Source organism: Tympanuchus pallidicinctus, unplaced genomic scaffold (assembly GCF_026119805.1).
Source record: "Tympanuchus pallidicinctus isolate F22 unplaced genomic scaffold, pur_lepc_1.0 scaffold11, whole genome shotgun sequence".
Classification (NCBI taxonomy): Eukaryota; Metazoa; Chordata; class Aves; order Galliformes; family Phasianidae; genus Tympanuchus; species Tympanuchus pallidicinctus.
The window spans coordinates 21093978-21121431 of NW_026294627.1; the positions used below are offsets into that span (position 1 = coordinate 21093978).

The window sequence follows — 27454 nt, forward strand, 5'->3', positions numbered from 1 at the left end:
TTGAAATCGGAGGCTCTACACATTAGGCCCTTCAAGCAGGATTTTCTCCAAAAGTCACCTGTAAACATTACTGAATTGATCTTCAAATCGTCAGTTATGATAAAAAGTTACTCTCCAAATTACAGATGTGAAATTGAGATATGTACATTAAAGACAACCAAATCACAACCCCCTTCATTTTCTGTGAGCACTTTAAGAAACCATTGAGACAAACATGGGCAACTTCATCACTCCATGACACTGTTTGCTCAGAACAAATTCCTCATGGACTTCACTGCATTTGGTTCAAGCCAAAGTCAGGCTTAGTTCACATCATTTACAGCTCCACAACAAGCAGGGGAACAGTTCCTAAGAATGATACTCAAGTGCTTAAACCAAAGTAGTCTGTCTACATTTCCCAGCCTCACTCATCACTTCAGTCACAATGTGCAAACGAACCCAAAACTGTGCCTTTGTTATCTTCAAAAATTATGAATTCCTATTAGCTATTCTGTGCTGGAAGGAAAAAAAAAGTCTGCCTACATTAAAAAGCATAACATACTAAAGATGTATATACCGGAGAATTAAGGGTAACTCGATGATTTCCCATCATTTTAGAATTTGGATTATCCCAATAAAGGCAAGAATTGATGACAGAACCAGGCATCTGATCCTTTTCCTTGGCAACAGTGTTCCAACTTCTACGAGAGAAGCAAGAATAAACGAAGAGGAATCAGATTATTCCTAATTAGCTACTCATTTCTCTGTATATAGCTCACAGCCTTTTTTTTTGAGAGTACAATTTAATGATACAACTGATAATGCTTTCTGCCCACCCTATATCATTACTTTTCTCAACTTTCTGTCTTTTACGATACAAGCCTTAACAAAGTTGGAGACCCTGCACATAGCAGGGGGGAGTTGAAACTAGATGATAATTACGATGTTTTTCAACCCAGGCCATTCTATGATTCTATGATTCTGTGAAAACAATATGCCTTTCTTTTGGAATATATATATATAGCCTATGATCAGAACAGCTGAGTTCTTCTCTACTACTTCTTAGGCTAATACCTAATGAGAAAAAAATCTAAGACAGTCGTTAAAAGATGAACTAAAAGCACAGAGTAAAAGACACATATATAAACTTGGCAGTAACAACATGACAGCAAAAGTGTAAATTTATGTTTTATGTGCTGGTCACAGAGTCACAGAATCACAGAATCACCAAGGTTGGAAAAGACCTACAAAATCATCCAGTCCAACCATCCATCCATCACCAATAGCTCTCACTAAACCATGTCTCTGAACAAAATATCCAAACATTCCTTGAACACCCCCAGTGTTGGCGACTCCACCACCTCCCTGGGCAGCCCATTCCAGTGCCTGACCACCCTTTCAGAAAAGCAGTATTTCCTAATGTCCAGCCTAAATCTCCCCTGGCACAGCTTGAAGCCATTCCCTCTCATCCTATCACCAGTTATGCGAGAGAAGAGGCCGACCCCCAGCTCACTACAACCTCCCTTCAGGCAGTTATAGAGAGCAGTGAGGTCTCCCCTGACCTCCTCTTCTCCAGACTGAACAATCCCAGCTCCTTCAGCCTCTCCTCATAAGCCCTGTGCTCCAGACCCCTCACCAGCTTTGTTGCCCTTCTTTGAACCCACTCCAGGGCCTCAATGTCTTTCTTGCAGTGAGGGGCCCAAATCTGAACAGTACTTGAGGTGTGACCACCAGTGCTGAGAACAGGGGGACAATCACTTCCCTTTTCCTGCTGGCAACACAGTTTCTGATGCAAGCCAGGATGCCATTGGCCTTCTTGGCCACCTGGGCTCATGTTCAGCCAAGCATCAGTCAATATCCCCAGATCCATTTCCCCTACGCAGTCCTCCAGCCACACCGCCCCAAGCCTGTAGCGTCGCCTGGGGTTGTTGTGGCCGAAGTGCAGGACCCGGCATTTGGCCTTGTTGAACCTCATCCCATTGGCTTCAGCCCAGCTCTCCAGCCTGTCCAGATCCCTCTGTATGGCCTCGCTACCTCCAGGCAGATCCACACTTCCAGCCAACTTGGTGTCATCCGCAAACTTACTGAGGGTGCACTCAAGCCCTCACTGTGTACTCAATGCCCTCATTAATGGTCATTTATGGGAGTCTAATAGTGAGATATTTAATGTAAAGAACGTGGAAAAAAATTATCTGCTCATATATGCTCTTGACAGTAATTGTTATACTCTGCTGCTGTTACATATATGCAATTCCAATAAACAGGTACTATTTTAGGCCTATGGGATGGCAGAACAGTGAAATCTGTATGACATCTCCACTTAACGGGAGAATTTTGGTTTTTGCTTATTATCCAAGTGTCTGTGCTTCCTTTCCATTGTTCTTTTACTGCAATGTCTAACATCAAACTGTGTATTTAAAATAAATACACTGATTTTTTTTAATGTTTATGTTTATATTTTTTTTTTCTCTGTAGGAGATTTAAAGTTTATTCATCGACACTTCCCAAGTATATTTAAGTAAAAACATTACTATTTAACACATGCTCAAAACCAGAATGGGATCGTGCACTCACCATGGAAAAAATATTGCTAGTCTCATGGTAGAAACATTTTTTATGCAGAGTAGGACTGTTTTTCCATATAAAAATGAACATACATAGGTCAGTGTTCATAACCTGTACTCACAAATAAAAAAATATTGGGGGAAAAAACCATCTGTAATATCCACGGACCAAGTAGAACCTCTTTTGCTAAATTTTAATTTAATTTTGTTCCACTGAGTTACAAAAAAAATAACTTGAAGTATGTTTCAGAAAGAGTTAGTCTGTGTGCTTCTTCCTCACAACTGATACTTCTTTCCATCACCTCTTTTCAGGCTTCTCTACTTCAGATGTTCCTAAGACAGTGGGAGGCACAGTGCCTCCCAGCCCTCCTACACACAGATCTACGCCTCTGTCTTTCATTGTGTTACCCCCACTTTCCTCCTTCCCTGATCAAGAACACTTTTTTTCTTAGTCTACTCTTGTGAAAAATATGGTTCCACTCGATTCACACCTCCCCTCTTTGAAAGCATCTAGGAGCTCCTTAGCACCTGGACAGTTCTGACTGCCACCTTCCTTCTCCCTAAGGATATTATGGTGCAGGATGCAGTTAACAGAAAGGTTCCAGTATGATGTTTGCCTCCCTGTAGGCAGAATACTTAAAGCAAGAAAGAGTGAGGTGACTTTCACACAGCTCTAATGTTTGCCTCTAACAAAATCCACATTCACAAGCAGTGCTGCAACCACTGGACTGGGTTTACTCAACTGGCCCGTACCAAGTATTATTTGTACTTATGAGTTAGGATTTGTGCTGGCCCCAATACAGATGAATTATCTAATGTTCTTCTTTTACATATTTGCTTCAAAAAAGCTGCGAGGAGGAACTAGTCTTAGACTGCTTACTAGGAGAGGACGATTAAGTCCCTCCAGGCAGAATTACAACTTATTAAAGCTTTTGTTCATCCTCCTCCAATCTGTACCACTGGTTTGTTCAGCCAACTCTGACTTGCTTCTTCCTCAGCAATCTTTTTTCTCAAATTTACACATCTCTGCATTTACATTCTTTGTCCTTCTCCTCTTTCTCAATATGCTTAATATCTTTAGCCTATTCTTTCCTCACTGCTGACTTGTAGCTCCCTCAGAAACAAAATGCAAAAAAAACCCTGAAATCTGCCATGTACCGACACAGGCACTACACTGAGTGACTCGACTACTTTCTGAACTGTTTATTCAGTTCTTAGTAGAAGGAATACTTCTTTCTGTCAGTCTTTATCTACAAGAAACAAAATCACGGAAGAACAATGAAGGAAAATGAAGAGAAATGCTGGAGAATAATCTATAAAGTAGTAAAGAATTCTTTTATATCAGAAGACATTTCTTCTCATGTGCAATTGACAGTAAGTGAATTTTTACTATCAACTGTTTTACATATATATTTTACAGAAATATTGTATTTTAAGCATACTGCCAATTGCACTGAAATAAACTGTTTGCTGCTTTTAAGAAGAAATTCTTGCTTGCTTTACCTGAGCTGGTAGAAGCAGGAGACTTGCTGCGTCGGGATGGACCTGGGCTCTTGGTGGTGCTCCTTCGTGAACTTGAAGCTATTTTGGTATAAGAAGTAGATTTCACCACTCGACATTCTAAAAGACAAAGAAATTGCATAAGTTAGCAATTAAGAAAGCCAGCAAGATTCTGAAACAGAAAGAGCATGAAAAGCACAAACATTTAGCCCACGCTTGTTTCCATTCATCGTGAGGAGTTTTACGGGAAAGTATAAAATCTGTACAAATGGCTCCATTAAAATCCAAGTACAGTATGTACCACTTTTCAGACAAAGAACTGCTGCGGTAATCCAGACTTTCAGATACCATGGTTACTGCAGGTACTTAGAACAGCTTAATTTAAGAGTGCCGAGACAACACATAAAATTTATTTGCTTTTGAAGATTTCAGCACGAATAATGCAGTTGTTTTTTTTAAAAATGATTTAGTTGCAGTGTAAGCATTTTTGTCAGCCTAGTAGTAACCTCTGGAAGAACTGGAAGGCTGCTTTTATATATCAAAGTGTTAAGACTGTGCAAGATGACGCAGGTGTCTGTCACTCATGAAAGGTTTGAAGAAAGTGAAGCAGGTTTGTTGCTCCTGCTTAATCCTCTGGTGAGCAACAGCCCACATTGTATAGCACACGCAATTCATCAAAGGTTGAGGGAAATGGCACTACTTGCTCATAAGAGACATCAGTAAAATCAGTGAAGAGGCGAAATTACCCTCCCACTTGAGAACACTGCAAGATGTTCAGGTTAGGGTTTATATACACCCACACAGCTCTGTAGGCATTCTTGCATTACGCCTGCAAAATGGTTCTTGGCCTGAGGATGAAAGAACTCGGTGTGCATAAAGCTGATGTCTCGCAGTCATAATGGATACTAAATTAATCACTAGACAAATTATACAGTCAGGACCAAAAAAAATATTCCACTTCTTAGCCAGTATACAATTAGAAGTCTGCAGCAATGTTTATACTGCATTCACCTCAAAATGTCAGTATACTTCACTTGTTTAAACATAAATAAATAGACATTTATTTTTGTATCAGACCTGTTCCCCATTTTCTTCCCATGGTTAAGTTTCTCAAAATAGGTTAAGAGAAATAAACACGATTTTTTTTCTCCCTAGTAAGAAAATACTATGTGCAAGCCTGCACATTATTTAGTCTCCACAGACGATCAGTGAAGCCTGTAACATAGTTTAGACAGATTAGAGTACAAAGAAATAAAATTGAGCATAACTAATTAACTTAAATATCTCCACCAGTGAATGATGTCATGAAGTGTATTTCTCTTGGCCGCCCTAACTGCTTGTCTGTCGTCAAGCTGTTGAAGAAGATGGAAACAAGAACTGATGCATTACTGAAGGAATGTCCAGCACATCCGAGAGCAGAGGACCATAGAAAAGCCCTAGTCTTCCCAAAGAAGCTTTTCTTCCCAAACTCTTCCACGTTCCTAATGACTAGTAGTAGTAGTAGTAGTTAATTTCTTTCTGTTGACATTTTATGTGATTCATTCATTGCTAATCTCATTACATATCAAGTGACAACTGGAAATGGAGGAAAATGTCTACTCTGTTGTATGAGTTGATTATCAACTGAAAACAGGAAGAAACAGATGAAAGCTTTCAGATAGACTCAAGTAGGCAACCACATCAGAAAACTTACATGATGTACTTGCAGAAATGTGTGCTTCAGAAATTGTCTATACATTTCAAATGCAAACAGGTTCTTTACCTTGTTAACAAAGACCTAAAATGCCCAAACATCTAACAGTCAACTTCTTTGATTTTGTAAAATTATGATGCTATTCTAGTGTATGTCCCTGTTCACAGGAATCAGTCAGGAAGGTAATTGAATATTTTAGGGGTCATTGAGCAAAAAGGCTAAAATAACGTCATCTAGCCAAACGAAAACCATCAGACTATATTCACTTCCTTAGTAAAAAAACCTTACGAGTCCATGAGGAAAATAGCCATCTACTTAATGTAATACACTTTACTGTACATGAGGCTTTTGTTTACTTTCACCATATGAAGAACATGGTATCTGCATTCTTTGCTTGCAATTCATGCTACAGGTTGCACTTCATCTTTCATCTCATTGCAATTATTAATACCCACTTTTATTTTGAATACCTTATAACCACCCGGAGATGGAAAAAGGTTAGAGACAAGATTCTGCGTTCAAAGGTGCATTCCCAGTCACGTTATTGGAAAGGAAGAGACAGAAGGTGGTCAGAAGAGGTGTCTAAATGCACATCTAAGTTATGTTTCTGTCCTACAAACAAAATCGTGTCTCAATCAATATTCAGGATAGCCCTTACTTGGACCCCGCCTGTTCAGAAATGTGAAGTAAATAATAAAGTGGGAAACGAAGATGTGTGTAAATTGAAAGACAGAGACATTTTGTCACTGAGCCCAAACTGGAACACTGAAGGTTCCCTATGATTTTTTTTTACTTTGAGGACGCATAAGCACTGGAAGAAGCCTCATCCAGTGCTCTTTTCCACTGGAAGAAGCCTGGAGACATAGCAAAATCTCCACCCTTGGAGACATTCAAAAGTCATTCAAAAGAGACAGACCTGGAAAACCTTTGTTTGTTGGATAAAATGTTACTCTGCTGCTTGCTGCAGAAAGGTCTGAGCTCCCACAAACAATTTATGTATGCAATGATATTGTCACATTAAATTTGGAGAATTAAATTTTACTGCAGGCAAAAACCTCACCCAGTAAGGACACAACCATGGCTTGCCTCTTCTAAGACATTGCCATAATCTGCCTGTCGCTATAAGAAAACAATCTATACATAAAGAAGAGAAAACAAAACAAAAGTGCATTGTTTCTAAAACCACATTTTCTATTCAGTATTTACACTGGCAAATAAATAAATACTCTCTTCTCTTCATCTGATAACTCTGATAACTGTACAATAGGTGCTTGGCAAGCCATGAAATGGATTTTTTTTTCCCTAAATTTCTTTTGATGCCAAAACTACCAGAAATAGATCCAGACAGATGAGAATTATGCTCTTTCTCACACATGTGGGCATGCTCAGTGAAGAAGACACTATTTTTCTACAGTATGTTCAGTGAGGAAAGAAACATTTCATAAAGCCCCAATCCTTCCTCTCACTAGCGATGAAAATTAAAGCAACAAAATGATGATATCCATGGTAACATGAAGCAAAAGAAGGTCAATTTCAAGGTCCGATCACAAACTTTATTGCTTTCCAACTCAGTATATCAGATAAATAAGAATGTTTCTCCAGCCAGAACATCCTGCAATAAGATCTTCTATTGTATAACTACAGACAGAGTGACAAAGTAGGAGAGGTTAACACAGAAATTAAGCACTGAGACTAACAACATAACACACTGCAATGCCTCTCTAACAGGCATACTACCATGGGTGTCTGGGGCATTTAATGGATTTTTAACAATAAGGTTGAGAAAAAAATGGAAATACCCCAGGGCTACTACTTGACATGACTGAGACACCTCAGGGCCAAGATAAAGAAGGGAAAGCACCTGAGATTGCACAGTGATGCCACCGAGTGTGCCAGTTGGTACAAGGAGGAAGCCCAACATACTTATGTGCTCCTGATTCTTTCTATTGTCAAATGAATAAAATGTTAGCATATGGTAACCATGGGATGCTAATGCGCAGAATCAAAATGCCTCCAACCTCCAACTCTGCGATGTTCCACTTCCAAAATGCTTAATTAGCTTATGCGTTCATTAAATTTTACAATGGCAAGAAAGCAGCAGAGAATAACTAATCCACAATAAATACGTGAGAAAACGAACAAATTTAACTTTTTTTCTAGAAAAGGTTGTGAAAAGTTACCAATTACCAAGAATTACCAAAAATTAGCAAGAGATTCAGCTACTCAGAAGTTCACTGCATGAACTTCTTGAGTTTCTTTTCTGGGTGAAAATACCGCTCTCTGTTGCATTTTGTCTTCTTTGAGGTCTGTGTGAAAGGAACAGACATTTATTCTTTGGTATCCTTGCCAATCTGGTTCTTTAGGATGAGAACATTTAACTTGCTTCAGCGACAGCTGTATCCTACAGATAAGCAAGCAAGGAGGATCAAGGATGTCCATGCTTGTTGGTAAGCCACTTCACTGTAAGCCTTAGGCTGGTACCTTTTACCACTGCTTAACAATGTCAGCCTCACTATCCATGTCCTCAGGCCAATCAGTAGATCATTACTCCATATTTTTGTTTTTAATCTTGAGTGATTTGTTCCATGTTTCTAATTGGTAATGCAGCTAATAAGATTTTACTTTTTTGCTGCATTTATGCCTTCAATTAAAACCAGTAATCTTCTATTTGCAGCACTAAATTTCACTCTTCAGCAAAAGGGAAATAGCATCATCCTCTCTAGCGGCACTGATACATAATGCAGTTCACCCAACCCTACTGATGAATCAGAGGCAGCTATGGCTTGCAATTACAAAATGTTCATAAGGGTAACTATCAACCAGCTTCCAGAAAGGAAAAGGATATAAGGAGTTGTGCTAGGGTTTAAGTAATTTCTAATCTTCTGTTTTCATGGTTGTGTCGACTTCAATTTTGTTCTGCATGTCTTCCCATCCAATGTGTTTCTGATGTAGATGGACAGTGAAGTTTGAGCAGAATACAAAATCCTAAAGCTTTATCCCATCCATTAAGCTATCTGCTACTGTAAATACTCATTTTTTGTGACATCCTATCTTTTGATTTGATTTCTAACCACTCTTCTGCTCATTATGAGGATTAGGATCCCTGACTATTTAAAAAGTGACAAATTTTTGTAGCAATAAATACCTAGCTTTCTTTATTTATCCCTGAGAAACATGCTTTTATTGGGATATAAAATATGATAATGCTGAATTCTCTTTAATGTGAAAGGGTGTTCTCCAATTCTGAAACTAGGATAAGCATTCACTGACAAAGAAAAAGTTTCATACAATAACTTCCAAGCTGTTAGGAAGCCAAGTAGCTTCACTCAACCTAAGCATGTCTTGAGATGTTTGTACTTCTCAAAAAAATGGTTGCTAGGTTAGAAATAGTGAAGGTATTTGTGAATCTGACTAGAATATCATGTAATATCACTGATATTTAATGCTGTCAAATTTCCTGTTTTTCAGTGTTCTTATCTGTTTCTCAATTCTGTGAAGTCATCCAGAAAGTATTCTTAAAAAGGGAAACTGATTTTACATATAACCATAACATTTCAAGAATTTCCTACTTTATCTTCAAACGTGCTCCTGTGTGCATAACTAAAAGATGCTGTTGGCAGGATGGAACTCATTCAGAATTAGACAGCTAAAAATATCATGCACAGGCATCAACCATTCACTCTACAGTCCTTCCAAAGCAATTGGAACACATTGATTTGTATGAGTTAGGAACCTGTGCGTTTTAAAGTATAAATTTTATTCATGAAACGACCAGATATAAATTACAGAGTTTGAGAACTGGTGAACATATCCTAATTATAAGCTTTGTATGGGCTCTTTTACTAAATGCACATGGTAACATCATTTTTTTTCTGTATTCTGTGATCTTGCTGCAAATAGATTTTATCTTCCTACTCTATTATTTACTTATTTCAGTGGATTCCTCCCTGAGAGTGGTTTAGTAGGAACATGACACAAAGTTTACTTATGTGCTGAAGTGAGGTTATTAGCAATGCCTCTGAAAGGTGCTTATAGTGACAGTGGGGCTGGTCTCTTCTCACTGGTGACAGGTGACAGGACGAGGGGAAATGGCCTCAAGTTGAGCCAGGGTAAGTTTAGGTTGGATATCAGGAAAAAATTCCATACAGAAAGGGTTGTTAAGCACTGGCATAGGCTCCCCAGGCAGATGGTTGAGTCACCATCCCTGGATGCGTTTAAAACCTGTTTGGATGTGGTGCTCAGGGACATGATTTAGCAGAGGGTTGTCAGGTTTAGGGTAGGATGGTTAGGTTGTGGTTGGACTTGATGATCCTTAAGGTCTTTTCCAACCCTAGCAATTCTATGATTCTATGATTCTAAGACTGAGTTGAAACAGGGAATTTATTTGCCACTAGCTAAAATACATCTCTAGCACACATGTAATCTTTAGCATGTATGCCTTGCACGTCTTGCCACATACTCTAGTTCACTTCCAGAGATTTTAATTACCATTGCTTCTTAATCTTACTTCACTCAAACTGTTTCAATGCTGATTAAAATGCTCCTTATTTTGCCCCTGCTTTCAGAATCCTCTCTGGCATACCACACTATGTGCACTGATCAGAATATTAAGAAGTTAGTTTTAACTAGAAATCGTTAAGATAGTGCAACTGCATTACAACAGCAACTGAATGCAAAATATTTCTTTAAATATATTCTTCATCAGAGAAAGACGTGCTGTCTTTGCTCATGACTGTCTATTTCTCTCTATGACGAAAGTATATTTATTGGATATATGCTCTAACAGCAGGTATCATTTACCCCTCAAATACCTCTCGTGAAGTCAGGGGAAACATCCATCATTAGAGTGCCTTACTTCGTCTGCAGAATTTGGATGGCGTTTTCTTGGCATTCACACAACTGCCAATGAAATGAGAGGATGGTACAAATTCATTCTCTCCGTTTTTCTGTTCAGCAAGATCAATGGATTGTTTTCCATCTCAGTACAACGAAGTAATATTTATCATATTATCTATTAAAATCATTTTGTTCTTTACTCTGAGAATAAACAGGCCTCCTATCCAGTCCATATGGTAAATATTAACATCTTTCTAAGCATAAAGCATACAGGCATTCCAACATTTTTTTTATATATTCCAACATAATAGAAGTGATGATGTTGCAGTTTAACATATCTTAGGTTTTTGGTACTGCTATCTCCTGTCTGAAGAGTATCACTTCTTCTAAATCATCTTCCAACTCAAGTGACTCTTTTGGAAGTTTACAAGCTTTTATCTCTTTCACAGACAGAAAAATAAAAAGACCTCCTTTGCAAACACTGGCTTCACATAGAAAGTATCAACTAAATATATAACTGAGAAACATTCATTCAAAATGGCCAAATTTTACACATTTTAGCCAAGTTTCTTAAGTTACAGAATATACCTGAAAACTGATTTGTGGTTGTAGCAAACAATATGTATTTAAAGAGAATATCCTACTTCTGCATTTGAAACTTTTTTTGTATAAATATGAAAATTTACAATGCACTATTGTCTAATAAGTTAATCATGCAGGATGAAGTTTAAAGCCTTTTTAATTCAAAAAATAAAGCACACTGTACTGGGATAAAGATTGTTGTCAGAAAGGTTAAGCATAAACCCATAGCATTTACACAGGTAACTCGTTGTATAGGGAAGGAGCCTTGCACAAAAAGAGGATATACAAGAAACATTAACCACCACAATAGACTAATACGAGAACTGTAGTTCTTTTTTGCTTTTTTGCCCCAAGGCTCTGGGGAGACCTCATTGTGGCCTTCTAATATTTGAAGGGAGTATATAAAAAGGAGAGAGAATGATTGTTTACATGGGTGGATAGTGACAGGACAAGGACAAGGAGGAACAGTTTTAAACTGAGACAGAGGAGGTTTAGGTTAGATATTAGGATGAAGTTCTTCATACAGAGGGTGCTGACACACTGGAACAGGTTTCCAAGGAGGTTGTGGATGCCCCATCCCTGGAGGCATTCAAGGCCAGGCTGGATGTGGCTCTGGGCAGCCTGGTCTGGTGGTTGGTGACCCTGCACATAGCAGCGGGGCTGAAACTTGATGATCATTTGTCTTTTGGTCTTTTTCAGCCCAGGTCATTCTATGATTCTAACCAGGTTCTTTTCAGTAGTGCCCAGTGTTAAGGCAGGGGAAAATAGGAACAAACTGGAGCACAGGAGGCTTTGTCTTTTTCACCAGGATTTTGAAATCTAAATCCCAAGTTAGGCAAATTATCATCAACAGAAATTGCATTTGAGCATTAGAAAACAAAGGCAGATAGTTACCTGTAGTTCCTACTCTCCTACTATGACAACGAGCTGAGGGTCTTGTTTCTGAGCCTGGTACTATATCAGTACTTTTCTTAATAATTTAGTAAGCATTTTGAATTTGGAGATGGCATCATCATGGGTAAAACTACAAGTGTGAATCCTGTTAACTGAGGATGTCATAAAAAACAAACAAACAAACAGCAAAACAGAACAAGTTCAAAGCACTACAGCCAGGAAAATAAGCAATAGAAACAAGGCAGAAGCCAACTCACTGCATGTGTAAATGCTAGACAACAGTTCTGCTAAGAGGGAGGTAAGTGGGTCACATGCTGAATCTGAAGCAAACAACATCATCCTGCTGACACAAACAGGAGCACTGTATAGAGGACACCTGAACTATTCTGCTTTCCTCAGGACTTGTTGTGTAAGGTAACACAACAGACAAACTTCTGTGCATCCCATTTACAAACTGAGTTCAGAAAACACCAAGAAAGAGCCCAATTTTGGGACACATAACCAGTGAAAGATAAGTAATATAAATGGGATCATAAACTCATAATATCAATGATCGGATAAAAATTGCAGCCAGTGGCATGTATCAGATTGCCAGGAAAAGAATCGATTTCCTACTTAGTGGCTGTATCACAAGTAGGACAAAAAAGAAGGCTGATTTATCGGGACATGAAGAAACATGTTTTTAACTGCAAGGATAAAGAAGTATTGGAGGATAAAGGATATTGGAGTAAACCACTTAGAGGACTTGTTGAATTTCCTTAACTACAACAGCGCAAACAGGTTAGCCAGAAACCTGCAAAGTCAATTTGGGTACAGCAAGTTCTCCCTTGGGACCTCTCAGGTCTGTTCTATAGTTCTTTTGATTAAGCCTTCCTTGTATGACTCATCTAAGGTACTCTGAAGGTTCTTCACTGTCAGCACTTCTGTCTGGTCTTAGCTGAAAGATAAGAAAAAGGAAGAGAAGCATTCTAACATAAAACTGAATGTAAGTCCAAGAACATTTTAGAAAAGTGCTTGCTTAATGGATGAATTAAAGTCAGTAAAATTTCCTGAGTGGGGCAACTATTGAGAGATAAATCGTTTATTGAAAAGACAGACTGATTAGCTTTGTCTATCTCAGCAGGGCATTAGCAGAATGGATATCCCCCAAAATGCATTTTTTCCTTCATAGACAATTCAGAATCTTGTTGGCCAATATACTGTCATCCCATTAAGATGTATAGCCACTCATTCCAAACCAACAATATGATGGAAGTTATTACTGTGAGAAACAGTGTCTTTGTGACTGCATGGATTACATCTTTTTTTACTCTCATGGAACAGACCTACCTGATGTGATGCTGGAGCTGTCTGTCTACATCTTCCACAACTCAATCTGCTCCAGAAACACTAGGTTTTGCTTAAACAGGCATAATATATATATTTGGATATTATATAATATAATATATTATATTTGGATATTATATATCCAAATAAATATATATTAAAAAAAAAAAAAGCCACAAAAAAACAAAACCAAACAAAACCACAAATTCTAGCCCAGTTCAGGAGAAGCTGCCAAAAAGTAACAAAATAAAAGCCAACCAAAACATGTTAGCCCACACCATCTTCTGAAGCAGTCTTGACTGTAAACATTTAGAGGAAGGATTACAACTTATTATGCAGCTGATGCTTAAATAATCAACATGCAGTGAGTAGGCAAGGGTGGCCATGGAAAATGCTAGCTACTTATTAACAGGACTACATTTATATCCATTAGGCTAAGTTAGAAGCAATGCTTTACTCTATACTTTGGAAAATCACAGATGGCACTCATGATACTATACAATATTTCAGTGGATTGTGTCTCATTTTTTGAATCTTAGACCCCTTTGATTTTCTGTTCTACAAAGTGAGGTTGAAAAAAAATCTCCAGCTCTGCATTAACTAAATATATATATAAAGCAGAGCTAAGTTTTTAAAAATAAAAATAAAATTCTCCTTAGTATTTGAAGAGAGTAGTCATATGGGTTGGCAAAATTCTGGGCTGCTTCTCTGTCGAAGTCATTTCACAACTATGTAAGATGAAAAAATAATTAATTCAGCAAGTTTTTCTATGTTATTCTTTATGAATCATTCACAATTTCTCAGATAAGGTTCTTATTTAAAGTCTTACTTCTCTGAAATATGTATTTAGAAGTCTGGGATTATTCAATATTTAAGAGTGTTCCTAGTCTTGGAAGAGATGCAACAGTCAGAAGCTGTTTCTGAACAGATAAGGAACAGCTAACAGTAAAGACCTGATGCTAAGCCAATGTTTAATAACTTATTTTCTATAAATATTCTCAAAAAGGCACTCAATTTTCTGAAAAGACATTCCAACATTCTATTTTCATATTAATATTTTCAAAACCAAAAGCCTCTAACAAAGAATTCCAAACAAGCTGAAACCAAAAGTTAAATTAAAGATCAGATTTATTCGCAGGAAATCTTTCTATCTTTCTCTTAGCTATTCAAAGACAAAATTTGACTTCTGTCTTGCAAACTAACTCAAGAACATGGATGTCGATCTTGTTCAGAGTTCCAAACATTGAATTAGGAAGTAATGGAAGCAAAAAAATTCAATGCCTGAATTTCTCAGTTTCCATTCCACCAATGTCTGGATCCCAAGAAGCTTTTGCAGAACATCATGAAGCTGCTTGATAACCAAAATGCAGAAAAAGTGAGGGCAAAATATCTTTGCAGTAACTTTCTTATTTGCTCCCAACATCACCGTGGTTTTGCCAGTGTCAGTCCCAGCTTCCCATATGTCTGTTTCTTCCACAAAAAAGCCTCTGCACTTTCTCTGACACCACGTCCTATGAATAGAAAGCCCTCCCTGGGGCGATCTGCAAAAAGCAGCTTTCTCCTCTGTATGATTCCCCGATGATTTTATAGTTTAACTATTGCAATTGGGATGATGTAACACAATGCAAAACAAACAGATGGGCAAGAGATGTAAAGCATGGCCAGGCCTAAACTGGAAACCATCACTGCCAGAAGTGTTGTGGGGCTCACAGCTGCTGACATCGCTCCTGGGATGCGTGCGCGCTGAAGCTTTGCTGGCAGCTGCACTGCTGGCCGAGGTTTGCAGCATGTGGTTCTATTTAGGTGCCACAAGCTGGGCTTTGTTTGCTTACTCCCTGTTTACATGTGCCTGCATGCAAACCTGTGGAGATAAAAGGTAATTCTGGTTGCCAACACCCTGTTGTGTAGATCAGACTTGTTTTCCTACACTGGAAGAATGCTCTGAACAAATGGGATTTTCTAGTGAGGCCTGTTTACTCTGTGACTGCAGCTTAGAGATCTGGAGATATCATTTCCTGGGCTTAACTGAGAACTGGTAGCAACCTAGCTACAGGAAAATGGAGCTCAGAAGGGTAAATTAGCATATGTACAGCTCTGTGCTGCTGTAGCAGACTGCTCAATGGCAGGAGGGTTTATTTAAAACTCACTTGGACATCTCTAACATTAAACAAAGGGAATTCTGTGATGGTACTGAAGAAAAACAATCAGTCCCAGTCCAATTTCTTTCTTACTTATTATCTACCACACTACCTTTATGTGACAGAAAGTACAATTCATCAGTAATATAAAAGCAGAGAACCAGAGACATTTCTCTAAGGAAAAGTAATTCTAACAATGAGGAAATGTGAGAAGACACAACTATTATAAACTGATGCAAGTGCAATGATAAACCACAAGGGCAAACCAAGCCCTCAAGTACTAATTGCCTAGTCTCAACCCATCACCCCACAGACTGCAACTGGGAAATGCTGTTTCTGCAGCAGTTATGGCTTAAAGTCCCCTCAAGGAATGCCAGAGAGACTGAAATATGTCTGAAGTGACCAACTGAAATAGCTGAAGAAGTGCAGCAAATTCCAGCCCCACAAGCAGTTTCAAGTTTGGGTTTCAAGCATAACCAACCCCAAATGTAAATTACCTTCTTGCTTGAAGAGGATACTGTATAGCTTACAAGGCTAAAATGAGGAACCTCACTGGTGAGAGGAATGCCGTGAAAATGCCTATCTCTAGAGGCTGAAACAAAGTAAGTCTCGGTTATTCATAGGTATAGAAGTTCAAAGCTATTATGGGAACAAGAGAAGATTTCAGGAGAGTATAAGTACTGAATGCATACTTTATTTCCAGAAGAGCAGGGTTTGTAGGATCTACAATATCAAGATAAACATCTGCCCTGCTTTGAAATGGACGAATGCAAACAAAGAATTTTATTACGATCATTATTTCTTTGATTCCTTCACTGAGATTTATATTTTATAGGTTAAATATTAAAAACATAGATAAAGACAGGTTTCTCTGCATTTCTTCTCCCAAATCTAATTCTGTATTTTAACAAGCTTGAAAATTTCATTCTGAAGTCTAACCGTTGAATTACACAGTTATTATCAGCAAATTGGTCCACTTCCAATTATTACTCAGGTGTCAGGAGACATGAAAGGAATTAATTGACCAAGCAGGAGGATAAAATGATCCATACACATTTTACTGAGCCTTTTTTTTTGTGACTATTGATGCAAAGATGATGGAAAAATTTACACAATTGCTCCCAAAACTAATCACAGACTTTGAGGCAGAAGACATCATCAGCCACAGTTCCTACTCACAGGCACCTCATCAATGATTTAACATGACAGAGAGGCTTGCAGCTTCATTATCTGGTAATATTTTATTTATTCATATTTAATTACCGCATATCGTAACAATTCGAAACTTGACTGCGTTGCAGAAGATGAGGGAAAGAATGAAGCCGTTATAGCGGCTGCTGTGCTAACACATCTGCTTCACAGACCTACAGGGATTCACTCAGCCACAATACATAGTAAAAGTGAAAAAACACTTATATTCTACAAATGAGTTACAAATTCTCCACATTAAAATTGGGTGAAATAAACAATAATGTCTTAACAATTCATGTAGCGGACACGAAGAATCCTATTTATCTTCATTATATGCTGAGAGTGTTTGGACCAAAATCCCCAATTTAGGTGAACCATGAGGAGGATAAAAAATGATGGCAGGGAAAAAAAAGTAACATGACAAATTAGCAGAACCAAACCTCTCCCCCAGTGGGAGGGAGAGGTGAAGGCCAAAGGGTAGATTAATCTTGCTATATCATATGGTCTTGATCTTAAAAATTTCTCTGCATGTTTAGCAGAAATCACACGCACAATGGGGAGACTTTGAAAAGATCAGGAGCCAGTGCAGATTAAGATGAAATGGGGCCAGATCCAAAAAGCCGTCAACCTCCCACCCTTTCCTGCAGACTCCCATGTGGGCAGGAGATTGTTTCATGGCTCCAAAGTGCTTGTCTGTGCTGAGCTTGCTGATGAGTATTCTCGCTCTCTGCCTCTCTGGTGGAGGAGAAAAGTTTTGACTTCTCTTTTCACAGAAGCCTAAGTTGCAGCTGTGGACACAGGTCTTTGTAACCCCCCTTTGCTTTGGGGTTCCAGAAGTAAAATGTGCAGAACCTGGCCAAGTCAACCACAAAAAAGTGGATCCACACTCATAACAAACAAAATAAAATAAATGGAACTTTTGAAAAGGAGAAGAAATGAAAAATTCCCTGACATCAGTTTAAAGACAGAAATATGAAAAAAAAAGAAAGTTCAACAAGTTGATGATCAGGTTACTGCAGCTTACCAACTTACTGAGTGTCAGCTGAGTCACAGCAATTATGTGCATATATCCATGGTAAAAGTGAGTAAATGCAACGTGGCTTAGCTGAGCCTACAATAAAGGAAGATTCAATTATGTGCACATGGACAATTACTACAGCTCAGCTGATGTGCCATTGCTTTTCAAGCTACTGAAATTGCTTGTGTATCCAAACGTGAAGTCTACCAGCCAAGCAAATAATTTAGAATTAAAAAAATGATTGTCCAGTGACTTAAATTCTTCTGCACATTCAGTAAGACTCCTGATCACAAGAAACGATGAAAGAATCCTAAAAAGTCCATGTGATGTAGTTAGCATTGACCTGAAAATTCAAATACATCTAGTTTGAAAACTGTTTGACTAACTTGCTTTCAGAGCATTTAGGTACAAAGCATAAGTCCATCCACACAAATCTAACAGCAGTGTTTTCACTCTCCTTTAAGATAAAAGATAATTTGTTTCATGATTTATGATCTCTCTGACTTCCTGTATTGAATTAGGCAGCTGAAACAATCCCTACCATCCTGACAATTATTCTTGATATGGTTACATACGCACACATACACCGACTGATACGTTCTACTTCAATTGATTGTTAGTATAATTGAATAATTTTATGAAAAAGGATTAAACATCAACAAATAACAAACTGTTCCAAACAACTGCTCAGAACTTTTGTAATATTGAATGTACAAACAGGCCAAATGTAAACACTAACATAATTCCCAATCTTACACTGGCACAACCACTGTATTAAGTAACTTGAGAGAAGCCTAATGTCAGTCAGGTATTACACATCCCTTAATTATGAAGAGTAATTTAACAAATACATTTATATCTATTGCTACTTTTTTTTTTCTCTGTTTCCTAATTGGATTACAAATCTGTTTGCTCTTTCAGTACTACACGATAAATGTATACCAACCAAATTGTCACACACTGAATTATTCAGAACCTTTCTTTTCCTCTCCATATATTTTTTTTTCTGCAACCACAGCTCTTCATTGGATTCCCTCTGATATTTATATGTGTTTGAATGAAATGCACTGAATTTTACCTAATGCAATGCATATGTTTACAGCACATGGTGTGCGCATGCTCCATTGTTAAAATACTGAAGAACTGAACTGGCATCTATGAAAGTTTTACTGTTTCTGATTCTTGCTTCCTCTTCCATTTTCCTCCCCTCAAGTCCAAGTGGAACATCTGGGTATTACCAGATTAAACCATAGATCCTTTATTTGAAGAAACTTCACAGGAAACATTTAAATTTTCTTAAATGGAGAGGTTAGTATACGGGAGGGAGGACAGGAAAACACCAAAGAACTGAACTGAAACCTGTGTTTCGTGGGGACAGAAATTTAAACCCATCACCAATGGGTTTGTTCTACCAGTCGTGGCAGTCTTAATGAAGTAAGCTGAAGGATAATTGTCATGGCAGCTTGGGGTTCCTCCGTCCCTCACATACTATACATTCTCTGCTTTTTCCCTCCTATAGGGAAGGGTAAAAAAATAAAAAATCTCAGGTAAACAGGGAGGGATGAATGAGGGAAGAAATTCTCCCTTTCCATGAGAAAGCCTTTCTTTACGGCTTTTGGAGATGAACTGTAATTCAAAGGCACAAAGAAGAATTAGGTGTTTTATTTTTGTGTCTTTTCCTGCACAACTTTCCACATGTTCATGCATCTCAAGAGGATACAGACTACTTTTTTTGTTGTTGTTATTCCTTAAATTGCTCCTCAAAGAGAATAAAGGAACTAATAAAACCTGGAGAAATTATACAGGGAATGTACATTGTTTCCCAGTTTGACTTGAAGAAGATTTTTAGGTTAACAGAACTCTACATTCTTGGTTTATTACAACATCTTGCTTTACACTGTGACAAACGAGCAATTAATTTCATTTTAATCTTTAGGTTACTTTAAGTAATATGAAAAAATCCTACATAATTTATTTTACATGTTAATGTTGTGGCATCTCTCCCTTCCCTCATCCCAAATCTCAAAGATCCAGTCCCCAAAGCTAACTGCAGATCTTCTATATCTGGATGCAATTGTATCTAACAAAAGATTTCTATATACGTAGGATTCTAAATATTTTATGGCTGCCTTAGCAATCTGAAATGGAAAATAAATCCCTATGGAAGCAACAGAATTGCAGCATAGCAGTGTACAGCTAATCTCCACACGATTAATTTTATATCACAGGCAAAAGCTATTTTTCTCTTTATGCACGTAGGGGGTGGGAAAATATGTGGTGATCATGCTGTATTGGTACTATAGGTGGGGAGAACACCTACATAAAGCAAAAGCCTTATGTTTCACTTAACTTCTCTGGCTTTCTTCTACCATTTACTAAGCAACAAAGGGAAACAATCTTACCTGTTTTCACCTTTTCAACTAAGAATATTAATCAATCAATTGCTTTAAGCTGTTCTCAAATGTTGGGCCTAGATTCACATTCTGAAACTCAGCTCAGGAACTGCATGAGCTGGATTAAGAAGTGAAGCTTGACTTGCTCAAGCTGGGTAATTCTTCTCTAAGATTACTGGTCAAAATTCACCTTCATTAGAACAAGTCTGCATGAAGAACAGAGTTGTATATTTCGGTGTTCAATGTATGCACTTCCGTGCACATTCTCAACTTGCACAACATGATTTTAATTGAGTTGCAACTGAAGGACTGTGACCTACTATACTCACTTAGGATATTCTTATATCATACTTATTTCTTAGAAGTAAAAAAAAAAAGCTTCTATCTAGAGATCCACTTTTTCCTCAATTTCCTTAAATAAATCATTATACATATGTCTGTAGTGATAGACTTTTTTAATTATGAAGGTTTATTTTTGTCTCTTAACATACGAAAAATAAATTTCCATGTACATCTTATTTAATGGGGATGAGTGAATGCTTAAGTAACTGCCTTCCTTGAATGCTCCAAGCTTGTAATTAAGCTTCTGCTTATTGGGTGTTTGGGTGTTTTGTTTTATTATTATTATTTTTTTTAAAGTACTACCAGCTTAAATAGAGAATTCAGGGGCTCACTCCAAAGACTGCCGAAGTTAAAGCACAAAAGATGAAAAAAAAAAATTACTTGAAAGACCTCAATGCAATAGGGTTTCTCCCATTTGGGTAAGTACATCAAAAGTTCACAATTATTTCCAAAAAAATAGCTTTCATCTGTAAGAAGCAAGGGGAATAAAATTTGGTTGGTACAATTTTGGTTCAAAGATCAGTAACATTTCAAAGTGAAGTTTACATAAGAAATGTCATTCCCAAGAAATTTACAGGACACAGAAACTTTGGCTTCATTACAGTATTCCAGAATGTCCTTAACTGCACCGTGCAGCCAGAAACAAGATCACTGTCTACCATCATCTCATCACTTCTGGAGGCTTATTCTGTCTGTCACCTCTATCCTCTTGCGCCTGGAAGTATGTGGGGGTTTGGTTTGGTTTTGTTTTAATGATACACCAAGGCAGTGAAGGAGTAGGAAGAGAAACTGGGAAAGAATAATGTATGGGTTAACTGTAAAGATATCACAGTGGAATATGTGATCAACAGTGCAAAACCCAAAAAGGATCAAGGAAAAGAATACAGCAAAGACTGTGATCCTGATACGAATGGACAAACTGAGAAATCGTATTTGATGGACTGGAAACATGAGCTGAAGTACACAGAAATGATCACAAATTGAACATCTGAGAAGACTGTATGAGGGAAAGAATCTAGAGACAGATGTAAGAAAGGTGCTGCCCTGGCAAAGGAGAAGTCCATAGTGAAGGACAAACACCAATCTTGGGTAATCCAAGTTCCCATTCAGAAGGCTGCTACAGTTTAACACAGTAGGGGTGGCTCAGCTCCACACAGCTGTTCACTCACTTCCTTCCCCCCCTTACCCCCTCAGTGGAATGAGGGAGAGAGTAAGAAAAACCCAATAAAGTAGAATTTGTGGGTTGAAGTAATGATAATTATTCAAAATAAGCGACGCGCAGCACAATTGCTCACCACTCACAACCAATGCCCAGACAGTCTCTGAGCTGTGGCTGCCTCCCCAGCCAATTCCCCCTCAGTTTTATATTTTTTTCGTACAATGTCATGATAGTATGGAATACCCTTTCAGCCAGTTTAGGTCAGCTCCTTCATTGGCAGGACAATACAAGAAGCTGAGAAACTGGAATGTCCTTGTCTCTGCGCAGCACTGCTCAGCATCAACTAAAACACTGGTCTGTTATCAACACTGTTTTTCTCCTAAAGATAAAACATAGCATCATATCAGAAACCACAAAGAAAAGAACTACTTTGTCCCAACTGAAACCAGGACAAAGACTAAAAGCACAAAATTTTCTACCACAATTCTTGTTATTATAGCATTACCAACTGCTTTTGGCATTACTTTGAATCTGCAAGATCACCACAGGTACTCACTGAATTCTACAGTTAGTAGAACTGTCACAATACATTAGAAAAGTTTCCATTCATCATCATTGTTAACATCAGTATTGCTTCAAATGCCTGCATTATGAGAAGAAGGGGCACTAAAGAGACAAGTTCAGAAGGATAGATGCAACTTACTTTTTCAGTTTAAAGACTGACTTAGAAGCTCAAAAGGATCGACTTCTATTTCAAGCTTCAGATGTAATAACATGATCTGCAATACTCTAAATTATCTTCTTACTTCTAGACCTTCTAAATGCTTTTGAGTGTTGTGTCACTTGCTTTTAAAATTACCTCTTCTTGAACAGTTCAAACATCAAACATCATTAAAGTCATAAAAGATAAAATGCTTTAATACAACAGATTTTTGTTTTTATCAAAATTAGCTCATATTCCTAGATCTCGATAACACATTAAGCATTCTTTAAAACCTTCATTTTTTTTTTCTTTTACCATAAGTGATGTTCAATAAATTCTATTGAATTTTATTATTTTTGCTTTGACAATTTATATATTCAGACATCCATGAGCACCTGATACTTGTGAGGACTTAGATCCCCAGGCTATTATTTGCATGAGAAATCCTACCTGGCACAGCTGCATCACTCTCTAGATACTAAGCTGAACAGATACCTCAGTGTAAACATGCATTGTTGTTGTTTTTGCTGCTGTAATTAGTAGCATTACTTAATCTTCATTTTTTAAAGAAAATGGCAATTTAATTTTTTTATACATCTACTGAAGTGCATGTCAAGAAACGCACAAAGAAACACTAAATTATTCCACTCTGTGACTCATATTTACAACACTGCCACATTTAAAAGATATTTGGTACCAGGAACTTTTGTTTCTCTGTAACTCACGTGTATAATGCTGCCTAAAGCACACCATCAGCCCTCCTTTCTACTGCAAAACACATTATTGGGATTACATTAAGTGAAACATTACAGTTCACTTCAACCAAACATTCAATTGAACGTTACAGCTGAAGCTGCTTGATACCTCATTATAAAGTGTTGTTTACCAGTTGCTTATAAAATACCATGAAAACCAACTTTGTGGATTGAAATTCCATGTTGGCTGCCTGTTCCCAGGGTGATTTACTCAATTCGCAAGTCCTCAACTGATTCTCAAATCTTAGAGAAGTTTAGGAAAAAGTTGATTATAATTTGTCAGGACGAAAGAAGTCTGAGAAAACACGGATAGAACAGACCTGAAAACACCTGGTTCCATAAATACTTTTTTGTGCGTGTGATTTACACATCTATTCAGAAAAGAAAAAGTCTGGACAAAATTCACACCTTTAGAAGTGAATATTTATGTGAATAAAAGACTTCAGAAGTCTCCGGTTCTTACAGCGATGGTTTATGAAGATCCTGCATACACCCTGGAGAACACACCTCTACAGCTTCTACCCATGGAATGCATGGGTGCTGTGGCACGCTGCCCAACCAGCACTCAATATCTTTCAGCCAGAGATGTACGAGGGAAACGTATCTTTTCAGTTACCCTTCTTGATAGCCAGAGGCTACTGATGCTGCAGGCACGGAAAGCAGAGCTGGATGCTCGGCGTCTTGCACTTTCAGCACTGTTAGCAATATCAGAGGAAGGAAGAAGCAGTCACGCTGAAACCGTGAGGGAAGCAGAACACAGTGAAGAAAAATGTATTTCAAAACCACCTTAACTTCTGAATTTTCAAAATAATTCTTATCAATCTAATATTTTCAAGTGTCATTACAAGAGGCTTTGGTAGAAACGTTTATATGCATTTTTAAGTGTGCTTATACCATATAGATGAAATAGAAATATTTTACCAGGTAACAAACAATAATGAAAGAAACTACTTCTGAGATAAAAACCATAATAAAACTGAAACTCTGAAATGAGGAAGCGGGAATAAAATCCCTGAAAGACAGAATCTGTACACTGGCCATTACAGTTTTGTTCTCATTTGTGTGCAACACACACGCGCACATCTGCCCAGAAGGTAACTTTTAGATCTTTCCTTACACTGTATCTGCTGTATATCACAATCTATTTTAGCTATTTTCACACTCTGTTTCTATTTTTGTCTTCTCTATCACAGACGGCACACTGCCACTCAGCTGGTTACAACATGAAGTCAGAGGAAAACAAGAGCACCAGCAGATTCATTTGGAGATACTTGGAAGGTAAAAGACACGTTAGAAAATGTAAGTACAAAATATCTTTAGCAGCATGCTTTAACAGCTTCTCACTAGCATTCCTAGGCAATGTGGCTGTCATGGGCAAGTCCCATGTCACTTTGTCACACAGATAAGCCACCCTGGCTTACCTTCCTGAATCCACTTCAAGAGTGAAGGGACCATGAACTTTGGAAATGAAGATCCAGCCATAGGAAGCTTTACCCTCTGAAGAGGTGAGCCAAAGAAGGGTCAGCTTGAAAACTGTGCATAAAGCACATTCGGAATTGCCGCACCACATTTGCTAATTAATCTCTTTGCATATTACAGCTGAAGTATCTAAGAAAATAGCACAAATAATATATGCAAGTGTTGAAAAAATAAATGAGTCTTCAAACCTATTAAAAAAAAAAAATTCTACTAGCATCCAAGTTAACCAGCCCCAGACAATTTTGTTTTTATTTTGCCACTGCTTCTCTGTGAAGTTCCAGCTTCTAGCTAACCCATGCACTGTTTCGTACCCCCAAGGATCAGATATTTAAGTCTGAGATTTTAATTAGAGTTCTGTGGCTTTGAAATACCCAGGAGACATATATTACTGTTACAATTCATTCCATTTCTTCTTTCTTCATTACTGGGTTTGCAGATCACAGGCAACTCCAAAGAAAATTAGGCCAACTTCAGCTGCAATTGCAATGGTGACGGTCACATATTCTGCCTAGTTAGGCACTTCTAATGCACAAACTATTTTGGGGTTTAAACACACCCAGAGTGGGAGACCTGACAGCAATACTACTTCAAATGATAAATGCATAGCAAGTGAGTCCTGCCATAGGAAGAATGAAATCAAACTTTTAAAAGCTGTGCTTTAGGATGAAGATCTCTTTTTTCTCCCTTCTCCCAATTCTCAGCGCATGAACAGTTGCCATGTCAGTATACTGTATACTGTAATGGGACATTACATGTATCCAAGAATTACATTTGACTTATTTGTCCAAATGTTTACTAGTTCACTGTAATTGATTCCAGCAATCTAAAATGCTAGCCACAGACAAACAAAAGAAAAACATGGGACTTTTGTCCTAAGGAATTTTAAGGGAAATAACAACCAAACGTCCTTAATTGGGTCTACAGTTTCAGCAAGACCTATCTATTTCCAGCACCATGAATTCATTCTGAATTCATTCTTAATAAATAATGGTGTGAAGGAGACTCTGACAAACAATAATCTGCAAGGTTTCTCTATGGTCTTTCATATCCTGTTGTCTCATTTAGAAGGTCTTGAAAGAATTAATCTGGTGCAATTTCAGGCTTAAGGATTTGTCATGGTCTGAACATCCCACCTGAACTCACAAAGATTCCTGTTCTGTACTATATTCACATACTCCAGCTTCCCTGACATTACACAACTCGAAGAAGTCCCACCGAACACCCTCAGTATTACAAGCAATTCTTTCTCTAGACCTGTGTCTCTATCAGTACGTCTGTCATCTGTAAGGAGTTCAAATATGTAATGAGCACTGGGATCAAATTTAGAGTCAGAAAGAATAACATCATAAAAGCAGAAAGAGGAAGTACTCAATATCATACTTCACTAAAGATGAAAGCTGTTAAATCACAACGCAGCACAAATTGTATTACAGACCAATGCAATAAAAATCCAGGGATTGCAAAACAAAGCAGGATAAAACAGCAAAAATCTATAGTATCAAGGAACTTCTTATTTTAGCTAGAAAACTAAACCACTATCTCTGCAAGAGTGAACCACTTTGACCTAATCTAGAATCAAACTCGGGTTGTAAAAGTTATGTTTAACTGAGGATGCATTAATAGGATTAAGATGACAAAAAAGCACATTCTTCACAAATTCTTAAGTCATTTGAAACTGAGAACTTTTTAGCATAGTCTTGGAGTCCAGAGAAACAGTAGCATGTAAAAATCTCAGCAACGCAACTCTTGAGCAACCGTGGCTCCTGTAATGAAGGATCTGCTCGTCACCAACTCTTCAATCATTTTATAAAATTCTAACCTCTATCACTGAATGGCAAAGCCTTTGATCCTTTCCAAAGATTCTTCACTCCTCAGACCAGTTACCAAAGAGCAATGGAGCAAGACCTGTATTATCTCTGGTAAGGCTACATGTCACTAGTGCCAAAGAAGCTCAAAAATCTAAATGCAAACTACATCTTTCAATCCGACCTAAACTCCAGAAACTCCAGGCATAAATGGGAAGATGAGTAAGTTGTACATTCAATTGCTATGAAGTAAGTGTAAATAAAAATACAGTATTGCTGTTAGGCTTTGGTATTTTGTTTTCTCAACGCTTGAGCACACATTTCTTCAAATTATCTGTAACATATTTTTGCACTTTTTTTTTTTTTTTTTTAAATACCAGTGCCCCATTAGACTGCAGGAACATCTAAATAAATGCTGTTGTAACACTGTTACTGGACAAGGCATGATTATACAGTTTGAAAGATCATTGTTCTTAAGTACACAAATTATGGTTTTCTACTTAATTTGTTTCTTGCAACAGAAATTATTTAAAATTGAAAACAGACTCACAAAGAACTGCTAACAAAGCAGTCTGACTCACAGAGAAACATAAAATAAAGATCACAGAATTCTAGAAACACTTTTAAGAACTTAATGAAAAATATTTACTTCACATAGCATGACAGAAATTGTTTTATCAGTTTATTAAGTAAAAGTAACCCTTAATTCTGTTTGTCTCTTAGACACTACCACTAAAAAACAGGCACTGTACTAACAGAAGATGATCATTTTATAGTTAATGCCTGTAGAATGACTGCAGGTTTAATGATAATACAGACAAAGATACATACAAGAAGAAAACTGAAGTACCGGTGCAATTAAGGAGCTACAGGTATTTTGGCTTATGAATGTGACTTGAGAAAGTCTGAAGGTTCCTATGGCTGGATCTTCTTTTCCAAAGTTCAAGGCCCCTTCACTCTTGAAGTGGATTCAGGAAGGTAAGCCAGGGTGGCTTAGCTGTGTGACAAAGTGACGTGGGACTTGCCCATGACAGCCAATGGGGACAGCACAAGTAAGCAAGTGCACACACGAGAACATCTTGTATCCTCTTCCTAGC

The 27454-nt window shown here is 37.8% G+C and overlaps 1 protein-coding gene across 3 annotated transcripts in view; it reads right to left on the reverse strand.

Moving 5' to 3' along the window:
* DCLK1 (doublecortin like kinase 1) overlaps positions 1-27454 on the reverse strand; it is a 229945-nt gene that overhangs the window by 70236 nt on the left and 132255 nt on the right. For all 3 annotated transcript variants that reach the window (XM_052671018.1, XM_052671020.1, XM_052671022.1), the window contains exon 5: positions 4047-4163. In XM_052671018.1, coding sequence (XP_052526978.1) covers positions 4047-4163 — 117 coding nt within the window. The remainder of the gene's footprint in view (positions 1-4046; positions 4164-27454) is intronic.